We start from the raw sequence: 22,563 nt of genomic DNA, 5'->3' as shown, positions 1-22,563 counted from the left end.
TAGAGCCTATTTTGGTGTTTGTATTTATCAAGTTATGTATATTGATTATAAATTTGAAAAAAAAAAATAAAAAAAATGATTATCTTCAGAGTTATGATGATTTAAATATGAGAAACCATAAACCTGCAAAGGACTTCCGTTTGCGCCATCTTGCCATAAAAAAACGCCCTCATGAGGTATAAACAGGTAAGGTAACCAAGCATGATGACGAAATAGTATCTGATTAAATATAAGCAACTTAGGGAGCCATAGCTGGCTGGACTGGTGAATTGACTTCTAGTCTATGTTGTTTCGACTTTTACGTTAATGTTATTTACAAACATATCAACATACAAACATTATGGATGTGCGATTGATCGGGACAGGCATTTTGTTTTGTTTTTTGTCTGTCTAATAAATGCTGTTTCCAGTACTGCACTGTGCGGCGTGCAAATTATTCAAAGTATGGATGCTGGAGTATGCAATCTTGAGTTCGTAGGGTGGTGGTGGAAACATTTTCGTCCATGTATTCACAGGGCTGCACTGGCAAATCATCTGGACAAGTGTCACAGGAACACCAAGCAGATTGTTCACAGACTTCCGTGTAATTTGAAATAAAACTTTCATCCGAACACATGCACTCTGAACTTAGAATTAATGCGAGTTTTCTCATAAAACTAAAAGCATGAACCAAACTAACATGCCAATCACGATTATTATGAAATGAAACACACCTTTTACACGCATATTTTAAAGAATATCGTCGACGCCCAGTAAAAACACTCTGGGCTTATAATCGTGAATGCCCTCAACTCGATAAATACCAAGTAAAAACATAGGGATGGGCTTCATACTCGGGAGGGGCTTACGATCGGGGAAGTACGGTACTTTAACGCAATTGGGCTTTCACTCTGAGAATACTGTGGTTCAAACGCATAAGGCTCTAACCCAAGTTTTAAAAAGCACATTGTGCATATAAAAGTTGAGTTTATACTAATAGTACACAATGCTAGGCAGCATGAACGGCTATGTACAATGGCGTATACGAATGCGGTCAGATACTAAAACGTCATAGCTTTGAAAAGTACCCGGATGTTAAATATGTTCGTTCGTTAATTATTCCCCTCCATGAATGGCCTCCATGGCAAACACTTCAAATGCCTATCCAAGCTACAGTTATAATTAAAACAAAATTAAACCACTGCAATATTATTTCGAATACAGTTTAGAATATACACAACTATAAATTAAGGCCGCATTTAGGTTCGCTTTAAGTATGTCGTATATCTCTGAAATGTGGGTGACCTCGAAACCATGGTTACGTAATTTAGTGTGACGAGGCCACAGTCGACACTTAACATCAAACAGACTCAGAAAAAAAACGTGTTTAGTTTAGTATTAGTCATAATAGGAAATATACCGCTATACCGATTGCATTTGGTGAATTTCCCATGATGCCACCGGGGTGATAACCTGACAGTCCGAAGAATACTGATTGTTCGCTGTACACCACTGACAGAAACCTCATTCCCATGTCCCTATATTTTTTTATAAACTCACGTCAATATTGCCTATTTCTAGAACTCATCCACAACAGATATCCATGTTTATCACACACCTTAGATTAATCCAATAATCTTACTTAAGAGTTCATAAGCTTTATCTTTGATGACTCAGTTTAACCATAGACCCATGGAGCTAGAAAGCGATCTGTATTCTATGAACATATTCTACGCTCACTGAAACGTCTGACCTGGTTCAACGTAAAACTATACTCGATAATATTTCTTGTACAACTACATTCTATATTTATATAATGCGGTTGTCATTGGATTGAAAATATTGCATTTTGAATTGCGAGGGAAATCCATTTGATTCACTCACTCTCCTCTCCTTGCAATATGATGAAGGAAACACATAGTGGAAGGTCGAATTGTCCCAAAGTCGATTCTATCCAAATTTATTGAGCACTCGCTGAAGACGAATGATGAGTTGAGGAATTAAAAAAAATGTTGTTGTTGTCGGCACTACTTTGTTAATTGGAGGTAAAGGTAGGAAAATGTCTGAGACTATTTTCTAGAAGTTATAATGTTCGGTTTTGACACACGCAACTAATAGTTGTCTGAGGTATTGAGGTCTGAAGGAAACCAACTATGAAAACAGCTATAATATCGTGTGTGACGTGCTACTGAATTGCAGTTTTGAAGAACCAAGACATTTGATCGAAATCGTACATCGTGTTCCTTTACGTACAGGTGATAATAAATATACATACACTTTTCAACATCGATACCAGGGTCCGTCTCCAATCTCAAATACTATTTAGATTTTTTTCATCAAATATAATTTAGTTAATGTTTGTTTTCAGATATTTTAATTTATTTTATTTGCTGGTATTTTAAAAATGTTGGTAAAAAAATAAGCTAAATTATATTTGATAAAAAATACCCACCACTAGTAGTGTTTTTATAATAAAAAGTTTCTATAGTTATAATAGAAAACATAACAGCGGAAATTTCTGCTGGATTTAGAACGGACCACATCAACCACATTCTTCTCATCAACCGGAAGACATTAAAAATAAGGGGGATGTTGATCTAGTTTGCAGTGCATTAGAAAAACAATATATTAAAAAGTGAAAGCAGAATTTGTTACTTGTATTGAAAACCTGGATTTATTGATTTTCCGTCACAGAAGAATTTACACGATTTAGAATCTACCGTGACGATGGGGATTGTGTGAATAAAACCATGGATACAAAATAATAAAAGATATTAACGAGAAAATTACTTATTACAAACATATTTTGAAGGAGAAAAAAAACATTACGAAAAACTGTATGGTGGCCTAATGAATTATTCATAACATGGTTCTGGTTGTCATGACAACAGCGCAGAGCAAACAATCAACGAGGAACGATTAACTTAGAAAGTCTACTGACGGTTGTAGAAGCCGAAAATGTGCTTACAGTTATGCCAAACTAAAAAAAGTCCAGGTACGTCCTGGCTTTACCACGGTATTTTATAAAGCATTTTAGGGCCGGTTTAGCATAGGGGTTCAACGACGTATACGTGGCTGTAGAGATAAAATAATAATAATAGCTGTAATAAAATAATACTAGATGTAATATAATGACGCGTATAGTGCCCCGCCCCTACTCTACAACACGTATGTTTATGGGAGATCGTGAAGTTATGCGGTACAAACATTTTACTATTAACTTGAATTATAGATTCCGTAAACGGGTGAACATTTTAAACACTAGAGTTGAGGGTTTTCTGTGTTTTTTTCCCAATCGCAGTTTGGGGTTGAAAAATAGGGAACTATCCTACGCCATACCTTTCTTGAACAGTTGAATATGCGATCTGCCAAAACCGAAACAGAATACCGTAAAGCGCTGATCGATATTCATAAATTCATTTAACAGTACTATCAGTTTGAGTGTCTAGCGCCCCCAAGTGTCCACTTATTAAATAAAGCAAGAACAGCGGTATAAAGCCGAGTACAGCGTTATTGTGATTTGTTAATATTCCCATAATTTTATTTCTCTTCCCGCACATCCATTCCCACCTCTGGTGTCAGAAGAGCTTTAGAGAATCAAGAACACTCTCCCAAAGAAGTGTATTATTAAATCTGCATTGAAAATAAGCTTACAGCTCACATGTACCACAGTCCCTCTATCCCAAGTCTGGAAACAATGGGAGTGTGAGATGCTTACGTCCAGTAAGGAAATGTATGGAAATGATCCACAAGATAAAATCACCATCAGCACTTTTCATGTTAAAATTGACAACCCCGATACCCTGGATCGAAATCTACAACGCCGGTATTTTTTCATGTTAAAATCGACAGCACTTGTATTTTTATGTTGAAATAGACAACACCGATACCCTAGATTAAAATCCACAACACCGGTAATTTTTACGTTGAAATAGACAACACCGATACCCTAGATTGAAATCCACAACACCGGTAATTTTTACGTTGAAATAGACAACACCGATACCCTAGATTGAAATCCACAACACCGGTAATTTTTACGTTGAAATAGACAACACCGATACTCTAGATTGAAATCCACAACACCGGTAATTTTTACGTTGAAATAGACAACACCGATACCCGAATTTTTTTTTACGTCGAATACTAAATCGAGTTGGTATTCGGGTGAGTTGGTTTAGGGGCGCCCTACCCTGTCACAACGTATTGAAAAGAAAAAAAAGCTCATAGTTCTACAGAGAGAAAAAACATAGAATAATTCTGCCAAAAACATTATAATCCCGACCAAATCACTGTGACCGTGCAAGGAGGTAAAAAGAGAAGGAGTCACAGCCAAAATAATTTACTGATTACGTACAGTACCCCCTAGGCAAGCTACAACGAATCCCTCAAATGCGAGATGCTAGTGATCGCATGAAGAAATGGAAATCGTCGCATTTAGGAATAGAAATGATCGCATGTAGGAATGGAAATGATCGCATGTAGGAATGGAAATGATCGCATGTTGAAATGGAAATGGTCGCATGTAGAAATGGAAATCATCGCATTTAGGATAAAAATGGTCACATCTAGGAATCGAAATCATCGCATTTAGGATCAAAAATGGTCACATGTAAGAATCAAAATCATCGCATTTAAGATAAAAATGATCGCATGTAGGAATCGATATTACAAAATGTAAAAATTTAGGACATTAATTTTGGCATGGATACCGCGCCATATTATGAACGTTGATTTTGGCATGGATACCGCGCCATATTATGGACGTTAATTTTGGCATGGATACCGCGCCATATTATGGACGTTAATTTTGGCATGGATATCGCGCCATATTATGGACGTTAATTTTGGCATGGATACCGCGCCATATTATGGACGTTGATTTTGGCATGGACACCGCGCCATATTATGGACGCTAATTTTGGCATGGATATCGCGCCATATTATGAACGTTAATTTTGGCATGGATACCGCGCCATATTATGGACGTTAATTTTGGCATGGATACCGCGCCATATTATGGACGTTAATTTTGGCATGGATACCGCGCTATATTATGGACGTTAATTTTGGCATGGATACCGCACCATATTATGGACGTTAATTTTGGCATAGATACCGCGCCATATTATGGACGTTAATTTTGGCATAGATACCGCGCCATATTATGGACGTTGATTTTGGCATGGATACCGCGCCATATTATGGTCGTTGATTTTGGCATGGATACCGCGCCATATTATGGACGCTAATTTTGGCATGGATACCGCGCCATATTATGGACGTTAATTTTGGCATGGATACCGCGCCATATTATGGACGTTGATTTTGGCATGGATACCGCGCCATATTTTGGACGTTGATTTTGGCATGGATACCGCGCCATATTATGGACGTTGATTTTGGCATGGATACCGCGCCATATTATGGACGTTGATTTTGGCATGGATACCGCGCCATATTATGGACGTTGATTTTGGCACTAATACCGCGCCATATTATGGACGTTAATTTTGGCATGGATACCGCGCCATAATAATAGGAAGGGTTGGAGGAATTTGGTATTTACAATGTTTTCACACATGATTAACAACATTTTCTGAATTTTCATTTGTTGTTCATTATGTTGTTGTCATGAAAACTGCTATTTGTTTCTTTTCTTTCTCCGAAATTTATTTATTAACAAAAATCCCTAGCCCACCCCAGTTCTTCTAAAGGATAAGCCCTTACTCCTCATGACCTCTGGCATGACCTCAATTCACCCGCTATTTACACACGTGTTTCCGGTCAGTCACCGGACGAGAAAATGGCGGCGGTTGAAATGGGTGAGTTTGTATTGGCAGTGTTTCTCACGTTTGTCACTTTATTTCGTATCGTTTCCAATTCCTTCGGGGCTACGCGACTTTTAAATGTAAAATGGATCGTTGAAATGTGTTTTCACATGGCGATTCATTTGGTGGCGTGTTCGCCGCAAATGCCATGTGTGTTGTGTTTTCTGATAGTGGATTGCCAAAGTAACATTGGCTGTATGTCTAGCCATGGAGCTAAAAAAAGAATCTTTTTTTAGCTCCATGGTCTAGCGTAGCCGTGGCTGTTGTCTAGTATTGGGACATCAGCCAGAGAATGAATGAATAATACAAGACATTATTGTTGAATAGTACGATGTAGAATGGGGTGCATATTTCTATATATTTCAAAATTTTTGAATATCTACTGGTACATGTATTGAAACAGTAGATTTTAGCAGCGTGCATAGAATTACCTGTGGGCCGTGGCTAGCTTAGTGTATTATATATCAGGATTCCCATCACGTTGTAGAGTAGGCATTGATTACATTCAGTCATCCACTGCCCAATCAAACACTGTCATGGATTAAAAGTATTTGTAATTATACTGGTAAATATTTAAAATGATTTTCAACAATGTTCCAATTTTAAACCATTACAAAACCAATCCCTTTCACTAATTCCTAATTTTTACTTTATTAGATGATCATCTATACATGTTCCAAATGCCAAAAAAAAATGTATTTATTGTATTTTATGCTGGATTGTTGAAATCTGACTTTGATTCATTCCTAGTGATTGACCATGGTAGACACACCTCTACACATGTGGTATTAATAGAGCAAAAACAGTATTGTATGTTGTAATAATAATATTTTTTATTTGTCAGAAAGTTTGGGAGATAGCAGCATATTTTTGAGAAGCGCATTTCTTTTTTATAAAGACCGCTTTTAAGAAAGAATTGCTCTTCATTTTCTATTTCGTTGTATGTGTTCAGTTATGGTGCTGTTGATAGAGGGGGGGTGTCATTATTGTTTAACTAGATCATTACATTATGAGGTACATGTACTGTTGCCATGGACACCTCTGCACATTTCTACTAATCAATATCGTGTTATAATAATATGACACAAATATTTTCTATTTGTATCTTTACTGAGTGTGTCTGACAAGACAGGATTGGTGTCGTTTGCTGAGAAGCTGCACAACCTGGGACTAAAGTTGATTGGATCCGGTGGTACAGCGAAAGCCATCAGAGATGCTGGTATTCCAATCAGGTGATGTCTTATTTTTTGACAAAATAATATCTTGTCACATTCTATAAATACTGACAAGCATTATAAATTGAGACTTTAGGGAATTTAGTTTTAACTTTCACAATCAACAGAACAAAAATTGTAATGAGAATCTCCTTAAAAAATGTTTACAGCGGACACAAGATATTTAAATACTCCCGCACCTGGTAGGCAATTACTGAGGGACTTAGCAACATCCCCAGACACTTTCCTAGACACTCCAATGACCGTTGTAGACGCAATTAAGTTACATACCCGCTCAATAATAATAATTTTTCATTTTATTTCTTGTTTTTGTATTATAGCGATGTGTCTGATGTAACTGGTGCACCTGAAATGTTGGGAGGTAGAGTTAAGACGTTACATCCAGCTGTACATGGAGGTATGACAGTAAATGATAATTTCATTAGATTTTGTGATAACAGAAAGCAGCAGCTGTTGTTGTGATGTCTGTGTGTTGTACTCAAATGTCAGGTGATTATGGGGTAAACCACATCACCAATATTAAATATGTCACATTAGAACACTTTCCTGTGTTTACATTGGACACAGAAATGTATACATGTAACTCGTAATAAAACCATAATCCTGTCACTGATCACAAATGTTCACACAGAGAAAAACAATTTTCATCAGCATTTTTTGCTATCATCTTTTAGTAAATTACATTTATTAGTACAAACAGAAAAATCATTCCGCAAAGTATGGACTGGAGCAGTACTGACTCGCAACGATCTCTGCTGTGTGTTGGTCGATAAACGTGCTTTGTTGTATTCAAATAACCTCAATAATATTCATAGTTTAAATTTTGATGGCATAACATATGTAGGAATCAGAGAACACTATTGGCTTTAGTTAACATGGAATGTAAAATTTCTCATAATTTATGTTCTGTTCTTAGATTATTATGTGTTATGTTCTTGCAGGCATTTTGGCACGTAATTCAGAAAGCGACCGTGCTGACATGAAAAAACAAGATTTTAAATACATCAAGTAAGTTATGACAGAGTGCCAAATGCTTATGCAAAATGCATCTCATTGGTCATTCAATCCTTCATACCTACCAGCTAACCCAATTACAGAACACCTTTCTATTTGCTCTCATTGGTCATTCAATCCTTCATACCTACCAGCTAACCAATTACAGAACACCTTTGTATTTGCTCTCATTGGTCATTCAATCCTTCATACCTACCAGCTAACCAATTACAGAACACCTTTGTATTTGCTCTCATTGGTCATTCAATCCTTCATACCTACCAACTAACCAATTACAGAACATCTTTCTATTTGCTCTCATTCACAATTTGATTTGAGCATTGACTGTTGAATATTATAAATATCTATTTGTCTCATTACCATTATGCTGTTTATCTGTAGGTTGGTTGCTTGTAATTTGTATCCATTTGTAAACACTGTATCAAAAGAAGGTGTGACTGTAGCGGAAGCTGTGGAACAAATTGATATTGGTAAGTAAAGAAGCAGGGTTCTCCCCAGGGCTTTTTAGCACCGAGGTCCGCGGCGCTATACCTGTGAATCTCGGCGCTTCACTTGGGACCTCGGCGCTATGTGTTCCCACCTCGGCGCTTGATTTCATATTTGACATGCCAATATCAGATGTGAAAAATCTTTGTTCGCCACGTCGGTCGGCCCCGACTGTCACTCAAAATTAGTGACCACCACGGAAATGCGAGGACTATTGTCTGATTGTTAGTATAATTACGTACCGACCGACACGCATCCTGTCAGTCGTGGATTATAATTTATAAACAATAGACCTAGTCGCACGATACGTAGCGGCTAGTCAAATTTGTGGAATTAGCACCTCTTTGTTTGTAAGTAAATATTTTCTGCGATAGACACAGTCTTTAGATTGAAAGCTAAAATTATTTCAAAATCAATTCCACCTCGATATAACATGGTCAAATCAGAGTTCACGATCAGTTCACGCTACTCAAGAAAAAAACAACGTGTTTATTGCGTTATTTGGTAAAATACATTTGAACTGTTATCATTGCGAATCATGTAAAAACTCTTCTTTCAAGACCTAATTAACCTTTTAAAAATTGCAAATCACCTATTTCGAAAGCTATCATGCAGTTGTCAATTGAAATCGATGCCAACACATCGTGCTACGACATCGCTTTACTTCCGCAATGTAATTTTTATGATCACTACCATTCGGAAAACTTCGGGTTCTACCGGCATTACCATGCGGCATTTTGATTGGTTAATGGCATTCTTGACCCATCGGGTCAAAGGACACATGCTAATGTTTCACAAACATCATGGCGGGTCTGTTTTTTTTTACCGAAGCGATCAAGTGATCAAAAATAATCGCTCCCGATAAAAATAAGTCGGATTTTACTTACATTTCATATAAAAAAAAAAGTTAAATTTGTTGAGGAATTATTGCTATAACTGGTGTATAACATGGCCAAGTAAGTTATGTCACGTCGTAACTTTGATGATCGTTTTGAAGCTTTATTTGTTTGCTCATTACTGTAATTGTAAACGTTTTAGAAGTTGATGGTACGAATAATAAATTACAACAATACGTCAATTAATTACGTGATCGATTTTTTTGAAGGAGAATGTTTTTGGAGTGAATAAAATTATGAGATTCGTGAACATAAATCTGGCTTAACGTTTTGAATGCGTTTCCTTCAACGTTTTACAAAACAATTAAATTGCAACAATAATTTATTTGTGTTTGTTTTTAGTCTGCAGCATTTGTATTTCGAGAATGTTTCAAACTCTTCTAAATTGTGAAACATAATGTGTTGATTCCATTAAAAAAAATATTTGCCCTGTGACTGAGCTCACTAATATTCATAATTGTAAATAAGTTCTGTTAATCAATGAAGGAAAGATATGTAAATGATATGCACATTATTATGCAAATTAGCCCCGGCGCTATGCATTTTTTCTGGGGAGAACCCTGAAGAAGTGATGGTAGTTTAGCTAATATGACTCGGTATACGAGGCACTGTAAATGTATATAAATATGGGTATATAAATGGCATGTGTGGGTATACTTCACATGGGTAGGTATACTTGGCAATGTAAATGTATATAAATATGGGTATATAAATGGCATGTGTGGGTATACCTCACATGGGTGGGTACACTAGGCAATGTAAATGTATATAAATATGAGTATATAAATGGCATGTGTGGGTATACTTCACATGGGTGGGTATACTAGGCTATGTAAATGTATATAAATATGGTATATAAATGACATGTGTGGGTATATACCTCACATGGGTGGGTATACTAGGCAATGTAAATGTATATAAATATGAGTATATAAATGGCATGTGTGGGTATACTTCACATGGGTGGGTATACTAGGCAATGTAAATGTATATAGATATGGGTATATAAATGGCATGTATGGGTATACCTCACATGGGTGGGTATACTAGGCAATGTAAATGTATATAAATATGGGTATATAAATGGCATGTATGGGTATACTTCACATTGGTCTGTATACTAGGCAATGTAAATGTATATAAATATGGGTATATAAATGGCATGTGTGGGTATACTTCAGATGGGTGGGTATACTAGGCAATGTAAATGTATATAAATATGGGTATATAAATGGCATGTGTGGATATACTTCACATTGGTCTGTATACTAGGCAATGTAAATGTATATAAATATGAGTATATAAATGGCATGTGTGGGTATACCTCACATGGGTGGGTATACTAGGCAATGTAAATGTATATAAATATGAGTATATAAATGGCATGTGTGGGTATACTTCACATGGGTGGGTATACTAGGCAATGTAAATGTATATAAATATGGGTATATAAATGGCATGTGTGGGTATACTTCACATTGGTCTGTATACTAGGCAATGTAAATGTATATAAATATGGGTATATAAATGGCATGTGTGGGTATACTTCACATGGGTGGGTATACTAGGCAATGTAAATGTATATAAATATGGGTATATAAATGGCATGTGTGGGTATACCTCACATGGGTGGGTATACTAGGCAATGTAAATGTATATAAATATGGGTATATAAATGGCATGTGTGGGTATACAGACTTCACATGGGTGGGTATACTAGGCAATGTAAATGTATATAAATATGGGTATATAAATGGCATGTGTGGGTATACCTCACATGGGTGGGTATACTAGGCAATGTAAATGTATATAAATATGGGTATATAAATGGCATGTGTGGGTATACCTCACATGGGTGGGTATACTAGGCAATGTAAATGTATATAAATATGGGTATATAAATGGCGTGTGTGGGTATACTTCACATGGGTGGGTATACTAGGCAATGTAAATGTATATAAATATGGGTATATAAATGGCATGTGTGGGTATACTTCACATGGGTGGGTATACTAGGCAATGTAAATGAATATAAATATGGGTATATAAATGGCATGTGTGGGTATCAGTGTTCTCCCCACACTTCATGTCAAGCATCATGGCCAATTTGCATAACAATGCATCTAATTTGCATAATTTTTATTTGCATAGTAATCAGTTTTTCCCAACAAATATTGTCAATCTACAATTAATTAAAGACAAGATATTTTTATATCTGATAAATTTTATATCATTTTACTGCATTGTATTTTATGTTTTTGTATCAAGTCAAATAAAGTTTGAAATGGAACATCATAAAAAGGAAAAAAAAATTGAAAAATTTGTGTTATAGCCAGTCAGTGAATATACTGTTATCCATGGATGTAACTGGTTCATCATTGTGTATAAGTTTTTAGAGCCCATGTCAATGTCGGTTCATATAAACGTCGGGGAATACATTTTTTGGTTAAATTTATAAAGTCGGCATAATATCGAAATATGTTGAAATTAATAAATCAATAATTAAAAAAAAATTCTACAATTGCAGTTCAGCGATTTTTCACTGCAATATACCTTGCGAGTACAACGCTATGATCACCGTAACATTGTCAGCTGGCGGCATTGCATTGGACGGGTATTCACCGCTGCTATTGCGATCATTGATATCTGACTTTTTGGTGTGAAATACACAAATTGTTTATTAAAACGATTCATTGACGATTATCATAGGCAATACATCAAAATTGCCAACGAGATGTTGTTTTTAAACATCGCGGAAACTCATGCATTCTACGCCGCCATCTTTGTTACCTCGATCAGAACCCCTGGTAACCCAGCATGCACAGGTCACAATGTTGCAACGTGCATTATGTCGCCTTAGGGCGGCGTTTTTCTGTACTAAGGCACCCTATGAATGGGGTATTTCCAGAGGTCAGAGTTCGTTTTTTCTCAACCCGTCTCGTCTGCTGTTGAATTATTCATACTTTTCTTTCCAATGCGACATAATTTCACTTGTTTTTTTTTTTTAATTTTGGGGTAATTAATGTCACCGGCGATTGAGTGATAACAAATCAGAGTGCAGCAAAAATGGGGTTGATCTTCCCGACGTACGCCGTGACTTGTTTTGTCACATTGTTGCCGTTGCGTGCAATGGGCAAATTATTGCTACTCTAGTTAATTTTTTTTTTGATTTCACTTTGAAAGACTTCGCAACATATTGCAGACTTCCGTTTTTATCACTGTCTTTGTATGGCTAACAAAAGCGGGATTACCTAAATCGATCAATACATGTTATTGTTTTAAATACGTGCAAGACGAGACTGACACTTGTAAACAAAAACATAAGCATCACGGGCGAGTGACCAAGCGTCACGGACAAAGGGCACGCATCATGACCGAGTCTCCAAGCGTCAAGGTACCGTGTCGCTTCAGAGGCCTGGGGAGAACACTGGGTATACCCCACATGGGTGGGTATACTAGGCAATGTAAATGTATATAAATATGGGTATATAAATGGCATGTGTGGGTATACTTCACATGGGTGGGTATACTAGGCAATGTAAATGTATATAAATATGGGTATATAAATGGCATGTGTGGGTATACCTCACATGGGTGGGTATACTAGGCAATGTAAATGTATATAAATATGGGTATATAAATGGCATGTGTGGGTATACTTCACATGGGTGAGTATATTAGGCAATGTAAATGTATATAAATATGGGTATATAAATGGCATGTGTGGGTATACTTCACATGAGTGGGTATACTAGACAATGTAAATGTATATAAATATGGGTATATAAATGGCATGTATGGGTATACTTCACATGGGTGGGTATACTAGGCAATGTAAATGTATATAAATATGGGTATATAAATGGCATGTGTGGGTATACCTCACATGGGTGGGTATACTAGGCAATGTAAATGTATATAAATATGGGTATATAAATGGCATGTGTGGGTATACCTCACATGGGTGGGTATACTAGGCAATGTAAATGTATATAAATATGGGTATATAAATGGCATGTGTGGGTATACCTCACATGGGTGGGTATACTAGGCAATGTAAATGTATATAAATATGGGTATATAAATGGCATGTGTGGGTATACTTCACATGGGTGGGTATACTAGGCAATGTAAATGTATATAAATATGGGTATATAAATGGCATGTGTGGTATACCCTACATGGGTGGGTATACTAGGCAATGTAAATGCATATAAATATGGGTATATAAATGGCATGTGTTGGTATACTTCACATGAGTGGGTATACTAGACAATGTAAATGTATATAAATATGGGTATATAAATGGCATGGGTGGGTATACCTCACATGGGTGGGTATACTAGGCAATGTAAATGTATATAAATATGGGTATATAAATGGCATGTGTGGGTATACTTCACATGGGTGGGTATACTAGGCAATGTAAATGTATATAAATATGGGTATATAAATGGCATGTGTGGGTATACCTCACATGGGTGGGTATACTAGGCAATGTAAAGGTATATAAATATGGGTATATAAATGGCATGTGTGGGTATACTTCACATGGGTGGGTATACTAGGCAATGTAAATGTATATAAATATGGGTATATAAATGGCATGCGTGGGTATACTTCACATGGGTGGGTATACTAGGCTATGTAAATGTATATAAATATGGGTATATAAATGGCATGTGTGGGTATACTTCACATGGGTAGGTATACTAGGCAATGTAAATGTATATAGATATGGGTATATAAATGGCATGTGTGGGTATACTTCACATGGGTGGGTATACTAGGCAATGTAAATGTATATAAATATGGGTATATAAATGGCATGTGTGGGTATACTTCACATGGGTGGTTATACTAGGCAATGTAAATGTATATAAATATGGGTATATAAATGGCATGTGTTGGTATATACCTCACATGGGTGGGTATACTAGGCAATGTAAATGTATATAAATATGGGTATATAAATGGCATGTGTGGGTATACTTCACATGGGTGGGTATACTAGGCAATGTAAATGTATATAAATATGAGTATATAAATGGCATGTGTGGGTATACTTCACATGGGTGGGTATACTAGGCAATGTAAATGTATATAAATATAGGTATATAAATGGCATGGGTGGGTATACTTCACATGGGTGGGTATACTAGGCAATGTAAATGTATATAAATATGGGTATATAAATGGCATGTGTGGGTATACTTCACATGGGTGGGTATACTAGGCAATGTAAATGTATATAAATATAGGTATATAAATGGCATGGGTGGGTATACTTCACATGGGTGTGGGCATACTAGGCAATGTAAATGTATATAAATATGGGTATATAAATGGCATGTGTGGGTATACTTCACATGGGTTGGTATACTAGGCAATGTAAATGTATATAAATATGGGTATATAAATGGCATGTGTGGGTATACTTCACATGGGTGGGTATACTAGGCAATGTAAATGTACCGTACTCGACCGCGTTAGCGCCCATGCCCGGGCAAGCGCCCACCCCCCACTTTCGCGCAATTTTTATATTTGGGGTGTCATTCGGTAAAGCGCCCACCCCTTCAAAATGCAACTAATTTAAAACTTGGTCTTGCGTAACGAATCTTGGTAATCGTTTTTGTATGATACATCGTGGACATCGATCGCTGTGAACATGTTGTGAATGCGTAGAACTCGGTAACCGTGCGTAAACTACGCTTTGACAATGACCTGTTAATACAAGTAAAATGCGATAAATATTTCATGCCATATTCAGTTTACCTCTCAAAAATGGCTAGTTACTAGTTTTTTGTAAAAACCATGTCGTTTATTCGCTGAAATCAATTCCAACAGATCGTACTTCGACATCGATAATTCACTTCCGCATTGCGTTACCGGAAAGTCTTCGGGAATTTCCGAAGAATTGCATCAGTACAACACAGCATTCTGATTAGTTAATAACCAATTTTGACCCATTAGGTCAAACGACGCTGCTGTAGGTCAAATCTGCAATTGCATCATGGCGGAAAGTGATTTTCATCGAGAGTTTGCGTACGATCCAACAACTTCGTCAGTGGAAATAATATGACAATTTTGACTTCGACTGTGTTCCAACAGACTCAAATGTTTTGAATTCCGTAAATTATGGTGGTACGTAATTAATATTGTAATAAAATGTGCATATTTTTTGTGATCATTTCTGTTTCTTCATTGTAAAAATCAATGACGACGCAAATTAATTTAGTAATTTGATTTTCCCTCAAAGACGTAATCTGTCACTTGATGAATCAAAATTTTCATTTGCACTCTTTTTCGAAGGGCGTGCTCGGGTAAGCGCCCACCCCTACAAAATTGTGATTGTCTAAGTTGAGGCCCCTGGGCGCTAACGCGGTCGAGTACGGTATATAGAGACATGTTGTTTTTACTCAGGTATTAACATCCAAACATTTGAAATAAGGCTACATTAAAACAAATTATAGTTGCAAAAAACCGAAGAACATTGTACATGAAGCACCCCTCTATAATATTTACATAAAAAATATATTCAGTCGTGCTGCAAATTAATTATTAATTGCGTCATTAACCGTTTTACTCCATTTTTGTCTATTCTTGTGATCACGTGACTTTGTATTTGCATAATTTAAAAAAATTGCCATATTTCCAAAGTTTGAAACAAGATCTTTATTATGGTATATGTATGGGTAAAATATATGTTTCAATCTGTAAATTGAGGCCAAAAAATTGAACCAGCGAACGTATGCTTACCCCTTAACTTGAACAAAGCTTACTATTAAATAAATGTCAGGGAAAAAACAAACTTAAACAGTTCAAGATAAATGCCAATCAAATATAAACCACTCTGTATATTCACTTTAATACTGTAATGTAATTTAGAAATTAACATAAATATAATTATGACTTCTCGTTATGATTTCTTGAATATTTTAATAATTATTTTTTTTGTAGGACATGGAGACATCTGCATGGGAGAGTATGCTAGAGAAAACACCTGAACAGTTAACACAGGTACTAACTGCATTTATACCATTTATATTTGTTGATTTTTTTAATCAGCCTCACTAACAGTTTTGATTTGTGTATATGAAGTAATGTACATAATTTTAAATATCAAGCATTTCTGAAGTGTAGTGCTTGGTCAATTGTCAAGGTTTGGAACTTTAGAAATAAATGAGAGTTCTTTGGCAATAACTGAAAATTTGGCCAAGCAGGGTTTGAACAATGACTTTGTTATTGAGAGACAGTTGCTACATTTACACAACTGCATTTTATCGTAGCCCATTCAGCTCCAATAAACCCTTGGGATTGAACTCTGATAGGGTTGAGCCCTGACATGGCTCTGATCGTGTATACACATATAGATAGGTTCACTCATCTTCTTCAGAATATATTGTAGTTATTTACATATTCTGAATTCATTGTTTGTATTGAATACAGTATTTTGAAATCAGTTTTCAAATATATCAATGATTGCTTTGTTATTCTTACTGCAGTCTGAGCATGAGCAGTGGTTATCAAAACTGAAAGGTGTAGCACTAAGTTCTGATGCATTCTTTCCATTCCGTGATAATATTGACAGTGTATCAGGTGAGTGTTTGATATGTCTACCAATACTACGCAGGAAATGTTTGGACAGGTTGCCAGTTTATACAGGGTTAGATCAGTTGCTAGTGTATTCAGGTTAGACTGGTTTAGACAGGTTGCTAGTTTATACAGGGTTAGACTGGTGTAGACAGTTTGCTAGTTTATACAGAGTTAGACTGGGTTAGACAGATTGAAAGTTTATGCAGGGTTAGATCAATTGCTAGTTTGTACAGGGTTAGATCAATTGCTAGTTTATACAGAGTGAGACTGGTTTAGACAGTTTGCTAGTTTTTACAGGGTTAGATTGGTTTGGACAGTTTGCTAGTTTATAGAGGGGTTAGACCGGTTTAAACAGGTTTAGACCAGTTTGAACAGGTTCAAAATGGTTGCTAGTTCATACAGAGTCAGACTGGTTTAGTGAGTTTGCTAGTTCATACAGAGTCAGACTGGTTTAGACAGTTTGCTAGTTTATACAGAGTTAGACCAGTTTGAACAGGTTCAGAACAGTTGCTAGTTTATAAAAGGGTTAGACTGGTTTAGACAGTTTGCCTGTTTATAGAAGGTTAGTCTGGTTAAAACAGGTTGTCAGTTTGCCAGTTTATACAGGGTTAGACTTGTTTAAACAGTTTGCTAGTTTTTACAGGGTTAGACTGGTTTAGACAGTTTGCTAGTTAAAATAGGTTTAGACCAGTTTGAACAGGTTCAGACCAGTTTTAACAGGTTCAAATAGGTTGCTAGTTTATACAGGGTTAGACAGTTTGCTTGTTTATACAAGATAAGACTGGTTTAGACAGTTTACTAGTTGATAAAAATTAGACTGGTTTAGACCAGTTTGAACAGGTTTAGAATGGTTGCTAGTTTATACAGGGTTAGACTGGTTTAGACAGTTTGCTTGTTTATACAAGATTAGACTGGTTTAAAACAGGTTGTCAGTTTAAACAGGGTTAATTCTGGTTTAAACAGTTTGAACAGGTTCAGAACGGTTGCTAGTTTAATACAGGGTTAGACTGGTTTAAACAGGTTGCCAGTTTATACAGGGTTAGACTGGTTGAGACAGTTTGTTAGTTTATACTGAGTTAGACTAGTTTAGACCACTTTGAACAGGTTCAGAACGGTTGCGAGTTTATAACAGGATTAGACCACTTTGAACAGGTTCAGAACGATTGTTAGTTTATACAGGGTTAGACTGGTTTATAGGATGTTAGACTGGTTTAAACAGGTTGCCAGTTTGCCAGTTTATACTGAGTTAGACTGGTTTAGACCACTTTGAACAGGTTCAGAACAGTTGCTAGTTTATGCAGGGTTGTACAGGGTTAGACAGGTTGCTAGTTTTTACAGGGTTTGACTGGTTTAAAAGGGGTTCCAATTTATACAGGGTTAGACTGGTTTAGACCAGTTTATACAGGTTGCTGATTTAGACAGGATTATACCAGTTTCTAGTTTACCCAAGGTTATATTGGTTCAGACTGGTTGCTATTTTATGCAGGGTTAAACAAATTTAAACAGACCCAGAACTAGTATAACTGAGTGGAATTTTTTTATATTTTCAGAGTGGTGTTCAATACATTGCTTCACCATCAGAATCAACTCAAGACCAGGTTATAACTGAAACGTTTTACGACCATTCCATTGCATTAGTATTCACAAATACCAGACTATTCCATCACTAGATATGACATCATGTGATGTCATACAACACTGGATGGAGATAAATGCATGCAACTGAATGAAATAGACGCTGTGAATCCAACAACTAAATGCAATATTAAGACCATGGTACACTAATCAACAAACGGCAACTTTTGTTAAGAAATGTTGATCTGTTTATAATGATATATTTGACTGCCTTCAACAATCCGCAACATGAATGAGTCAAAAATTTGATTGATGTTTTTTGTATCACATGTTTAACATGTTTTTTGATGTGTGTCATCTCTTATTTTAATTTTTATGAAAACAATACTAAATTAACTTTTACTACTTCCCTCAAATCAAATGACTTGCGTTTCCAGTTTATTTTTAATCATCAATTGTCCAAATATTGCCACTATGTGTGAAGTTAGTTATTTTATATTTTTTTCTGCAAACAGTTTTTATTTATTCCATTATTAAATATTGTGCTTTTGAAATATTTAACATTTTCTGAACTGGTGCGAGAAGTTAATACAATAACTGAAGTTGGTGATTCCCAATGAGCAGCCATTCCATGGATACCGTCATTTTTAGCCAAACTGTTCTGTAGTAAAAATTAGCGATGTATTCTGGGCCAAAATTAAACATTTTTTGTGATTTCTTGTGCACATTTGCCCTGAAAAATTCCCATATTTTATGCAATGGAACAGTTTTGCTGAATTGTGATGATTTCCTCAAAAACAAATTACTGTAAGTTCATTCATTTTTTACTGATACCTAAGTTTATGTGACCAGAGAAAATAATAGAACTCATCGTTTCCCTGCCAAGTTAGATTCCAATGAAAATAAATGGTTTTACAATATTAATTCAACATATAAAATTAAATTGTGGTTTTGGTTTACAGGGTTTATACAAATATATGCAGCCCGAAGTTTGGTTTTGACATTTGCTATCTTTATCATAATTTTGACAGTCATGTACTACATGTACTACATGTGTAAGAGGTTGAAATAAAAATAATAGTTGACAGGTAGGAAAAAAGTGATTGTGCCATTCAGCAAAGTATGTAAACAAATTTGTGGCAACAGTAAGTTACAGTATACACTATTGGATAAACATGTAAATATCAATCTAGGGTTACTATGGTTACTGGTTGAGAAACTAAAAATGTTATTGCTTTATGTCACTGCTAACCTGCTTCTGTTATTTAACTTTGTTGTTAAATTCTGATCTGAATTCTCATTAAATACTAAAGCAATTTCATTTGCACAGATTGCTGTATAGTTGTAATTATTACCCACAATGCATCACTGCTGAGACTTGTAACTTGGTAACTATACTTTCCCCATGCATAGTTGTGCAATGAATCCTGTACCAAAGTACTTGTTGTATACGTGACTTGCAGAAATTAAAAAATGTGCGTTTTTGTGTTGGTAGAATGTCAAGTTATTGTGGTGGTACACTATTAACCGGCAATGGTTGCTAGGCGATGAAAATGCATGGATGTCCACCCTGAGAATAGAGCAAATACAGTATTGTTATAGTGGATTATTTTGACCACAGACACTCGTCATTTATATACTAAGTACATACACTATTAACAGAAAGATAAGTCATACTAATGTTATATACTGGGACAAACTAAAGATTATTTGACGATGTTGTACTTTAAAGTCAAGGACTGAAATTAAAAAAACATTCATTAAAGCCACTTAGATGACATGAACTGTAATTTATGCAAGAATAAAATACACAAGGTGCAGTCACTGTTAAACTATAGATGAACTACATCCGGTTTCCATTTCCTGAAAAATAGTTCATGTAATATTTTTTTCTGAGAATCTACTGTTTTTAAAATGACTGGAATCCAGGTCAAATATTTTTAAGTTATAGAAACAGCGCATCTTAATCCAAAAATTAATTATCCCTGGAAACAATTTTTCTTATACTATCTGCTTCCCCTTGGTGGTACTTTAATCTTAAGATGTAATTATTAGCCCCCACCCAAACAAAGTCCGTTTGTCAGTCCGGGAGGGGGCTTGTAGTTTCGCCTTTGTCAGTCCTTCCAGAGTGATTTCTCAGAGATGCTGGACCAATTTTTTTGGAACTTGGTACAAAGACATAGTGGTCAACCATACATGTTCATGTGAATTTATTTTCTGATTCGATCAAATATGGCCGAATGGCGGCCATTTTTAATGCCAAAATTCAGTCAAATTTGGTCCTAGTGTGTCAATCGTCATTTCTCGGAGATGGCTTGATCGATTTTGTAGAGACCACCCATACAGATTCACGTTGTTTTACTTTTTTGAAATGATAAAATATGGCTGACTGGTAACCATTTTGATTGTTAATCATAGCTTTTGGCTGTCCATTGACGTTTCTCGGAGATGCCTCGACTGATTTCAATGATACTAGGTACAAGACACAGGAGGCATACATATTCACATGGATTTATTTTTCCTGATTTGATCAAATATGGCTGCCTGGCGGCAATTTTGAATGTCAAAATCCTGTAAAATCCAGTTATTTAGGGTGTGTCCATTTTTCAGAGATGTCTGAACGGATTTTGCTGAGACTTGGTACAAAGACAGAGTGACCACTGGCACTGCACATGGATATATTTTTTTCAAGGAATCAATTAATGAGCTCATTTAATTATTAATTTGAATTCTTGTGAATTAATAATCCAAATCAGACCAAACTTGGTAGAGACTTGATTTTTCAATATAAGATGTATGCTAGGCAATTGGGTTTCAACTTAACGAGCTGATTTGTACATTTAATTAATTTTGAATTTTTCACAATATCTTGTGAACTAATTGTCCGAACGAGACCAAACTTGGTAGACTTACTTGGCCAATATAAGATATGTGCTATGCAATATTGACTTTCAACTTAATGAGCTCATTTGCATATTTAATTTTTGTTAATATCTTGTAACCTATATACTCCTGGAAAGTTGGAATTTTATCAGACTCCAAGCATATGAACCTTGGTGTGAAAAATTAATAGAAACATGTTGTGGCAAGGGATTGGTTATTTTACTGGCAGTTATGGTAGTCCTGCCAAGAATAAACAGTTCTTTTCGGCTACTGCACTCTTACCTGACAAGGCGCCAAAGCAGTCCAAATCTAGTAAAGTCCAGCCCTTTGGCATGTTATTATTTCTACGAGATGAGTGCACTTCAAACTTTATAGATTGACAGAGACCACTGGTGTATATGCACATCATTTTTTAAATCAATATAGCAGACTAGTGGCAGCCATTATTTTAATATCTTGTGAAATATTTAATAGTTCATGTATTTCACTATTTAATATTGACTCAATTGTGAATTTTTGTTAAATTTGATGCAAATTTTACCAAATTTAATAGCAATATCCTACCCGTTCACTTTGAGTAACATGCTTTTGATTTTCAACTTAATATTTTTACCCGATTTTATACATATACAATCAAACTATATAATTCATAGCTAACTATAATCACATCTGACAAGTGGGGTTGTGTAATCTTCAGATGACTTATACAATTGAGCTACTACCTGTTATTTTACCTTCTTTCTATCACAGTCTATTGTGCAGTTGGTGGAAATTACATTGCCAGCAACCAGTTCAAACAGTTGCTAACAATATAATTTGGAATAATGCCAACATTCTCATTGATAACAAGAGTGGATGTTATTTAGATTTCATTTTAAAGGGCACTGTTTATATCTCAGACCTTTTTATTAAAAATGGGTAAATTAAATATTGGACACAACTACTGGTACAACAAATTGGATTTACTCTCAGACAATATCCGCTATACCACTAGAATGTAGAGGCTGTACTCCCTTTTTTGTTAGACCAGAATTGCCCATTGGTTTGTCCATAGAATACGGTAACATG

At 35.7% G+C, this 22,563-nt stretch overlaps 1 protein-coding gene across 1 annotated transcript; it reads left to right on the top strand.

Annotated features, from left to right (window-relative positions):
• Positions 1-5,758: 5,758 nt before the first annotated feature.
• On the top strand, positions 5,759-18,768 carry LOC102809726 (bifunctional purine biosynthesis protein ATIC-like). Its single transcript, XM_085494340.1, has 8 exons — positions 5,759-5,804; positions 6,926-7,042; positions 7,366-7,442; positions 7,987-8,053; positions 8,441-8,529; positions 16,402-16,461; positions 16,947-17,040; positions 18,588-18,768. Exons 3-6 carry the CDS (start codon positions 7,397-7,399, stop codon positions 16,446-16,448), a joined length of 249 nt encoding a protein of 82 aa, XP_085350466.1. The 5' UTR covers positions 5,759-5,804; positions 6,926-7,042; positions 7,366-7,396; the 3' UTR covers positions 16,449-16,461; positions 16,947-17,040; positions 18,588-18,768.
• The last annotated feature ends 3,795 nt before the right edge of the window (positions 18,769-22,563 follow it).

This window comes from Saccoglossus kowalevskii, chromosome 20, assembly GCF_978046115.1.
Source record: "Saccoglossus kowalevskii chromosome 20, keSacKowa6.1, whole genome shotgun sequence".
NCBI classification, from domain to species: Eukaryota; Metazoa; Hemichordata; class Enteropneusta; family Harrimaniidae; genus Saccoglossus; species Saccoglossus kowalevskii.
This window is presented reverse-complemented; position numbering and strand designations above follow the sequence as displayed.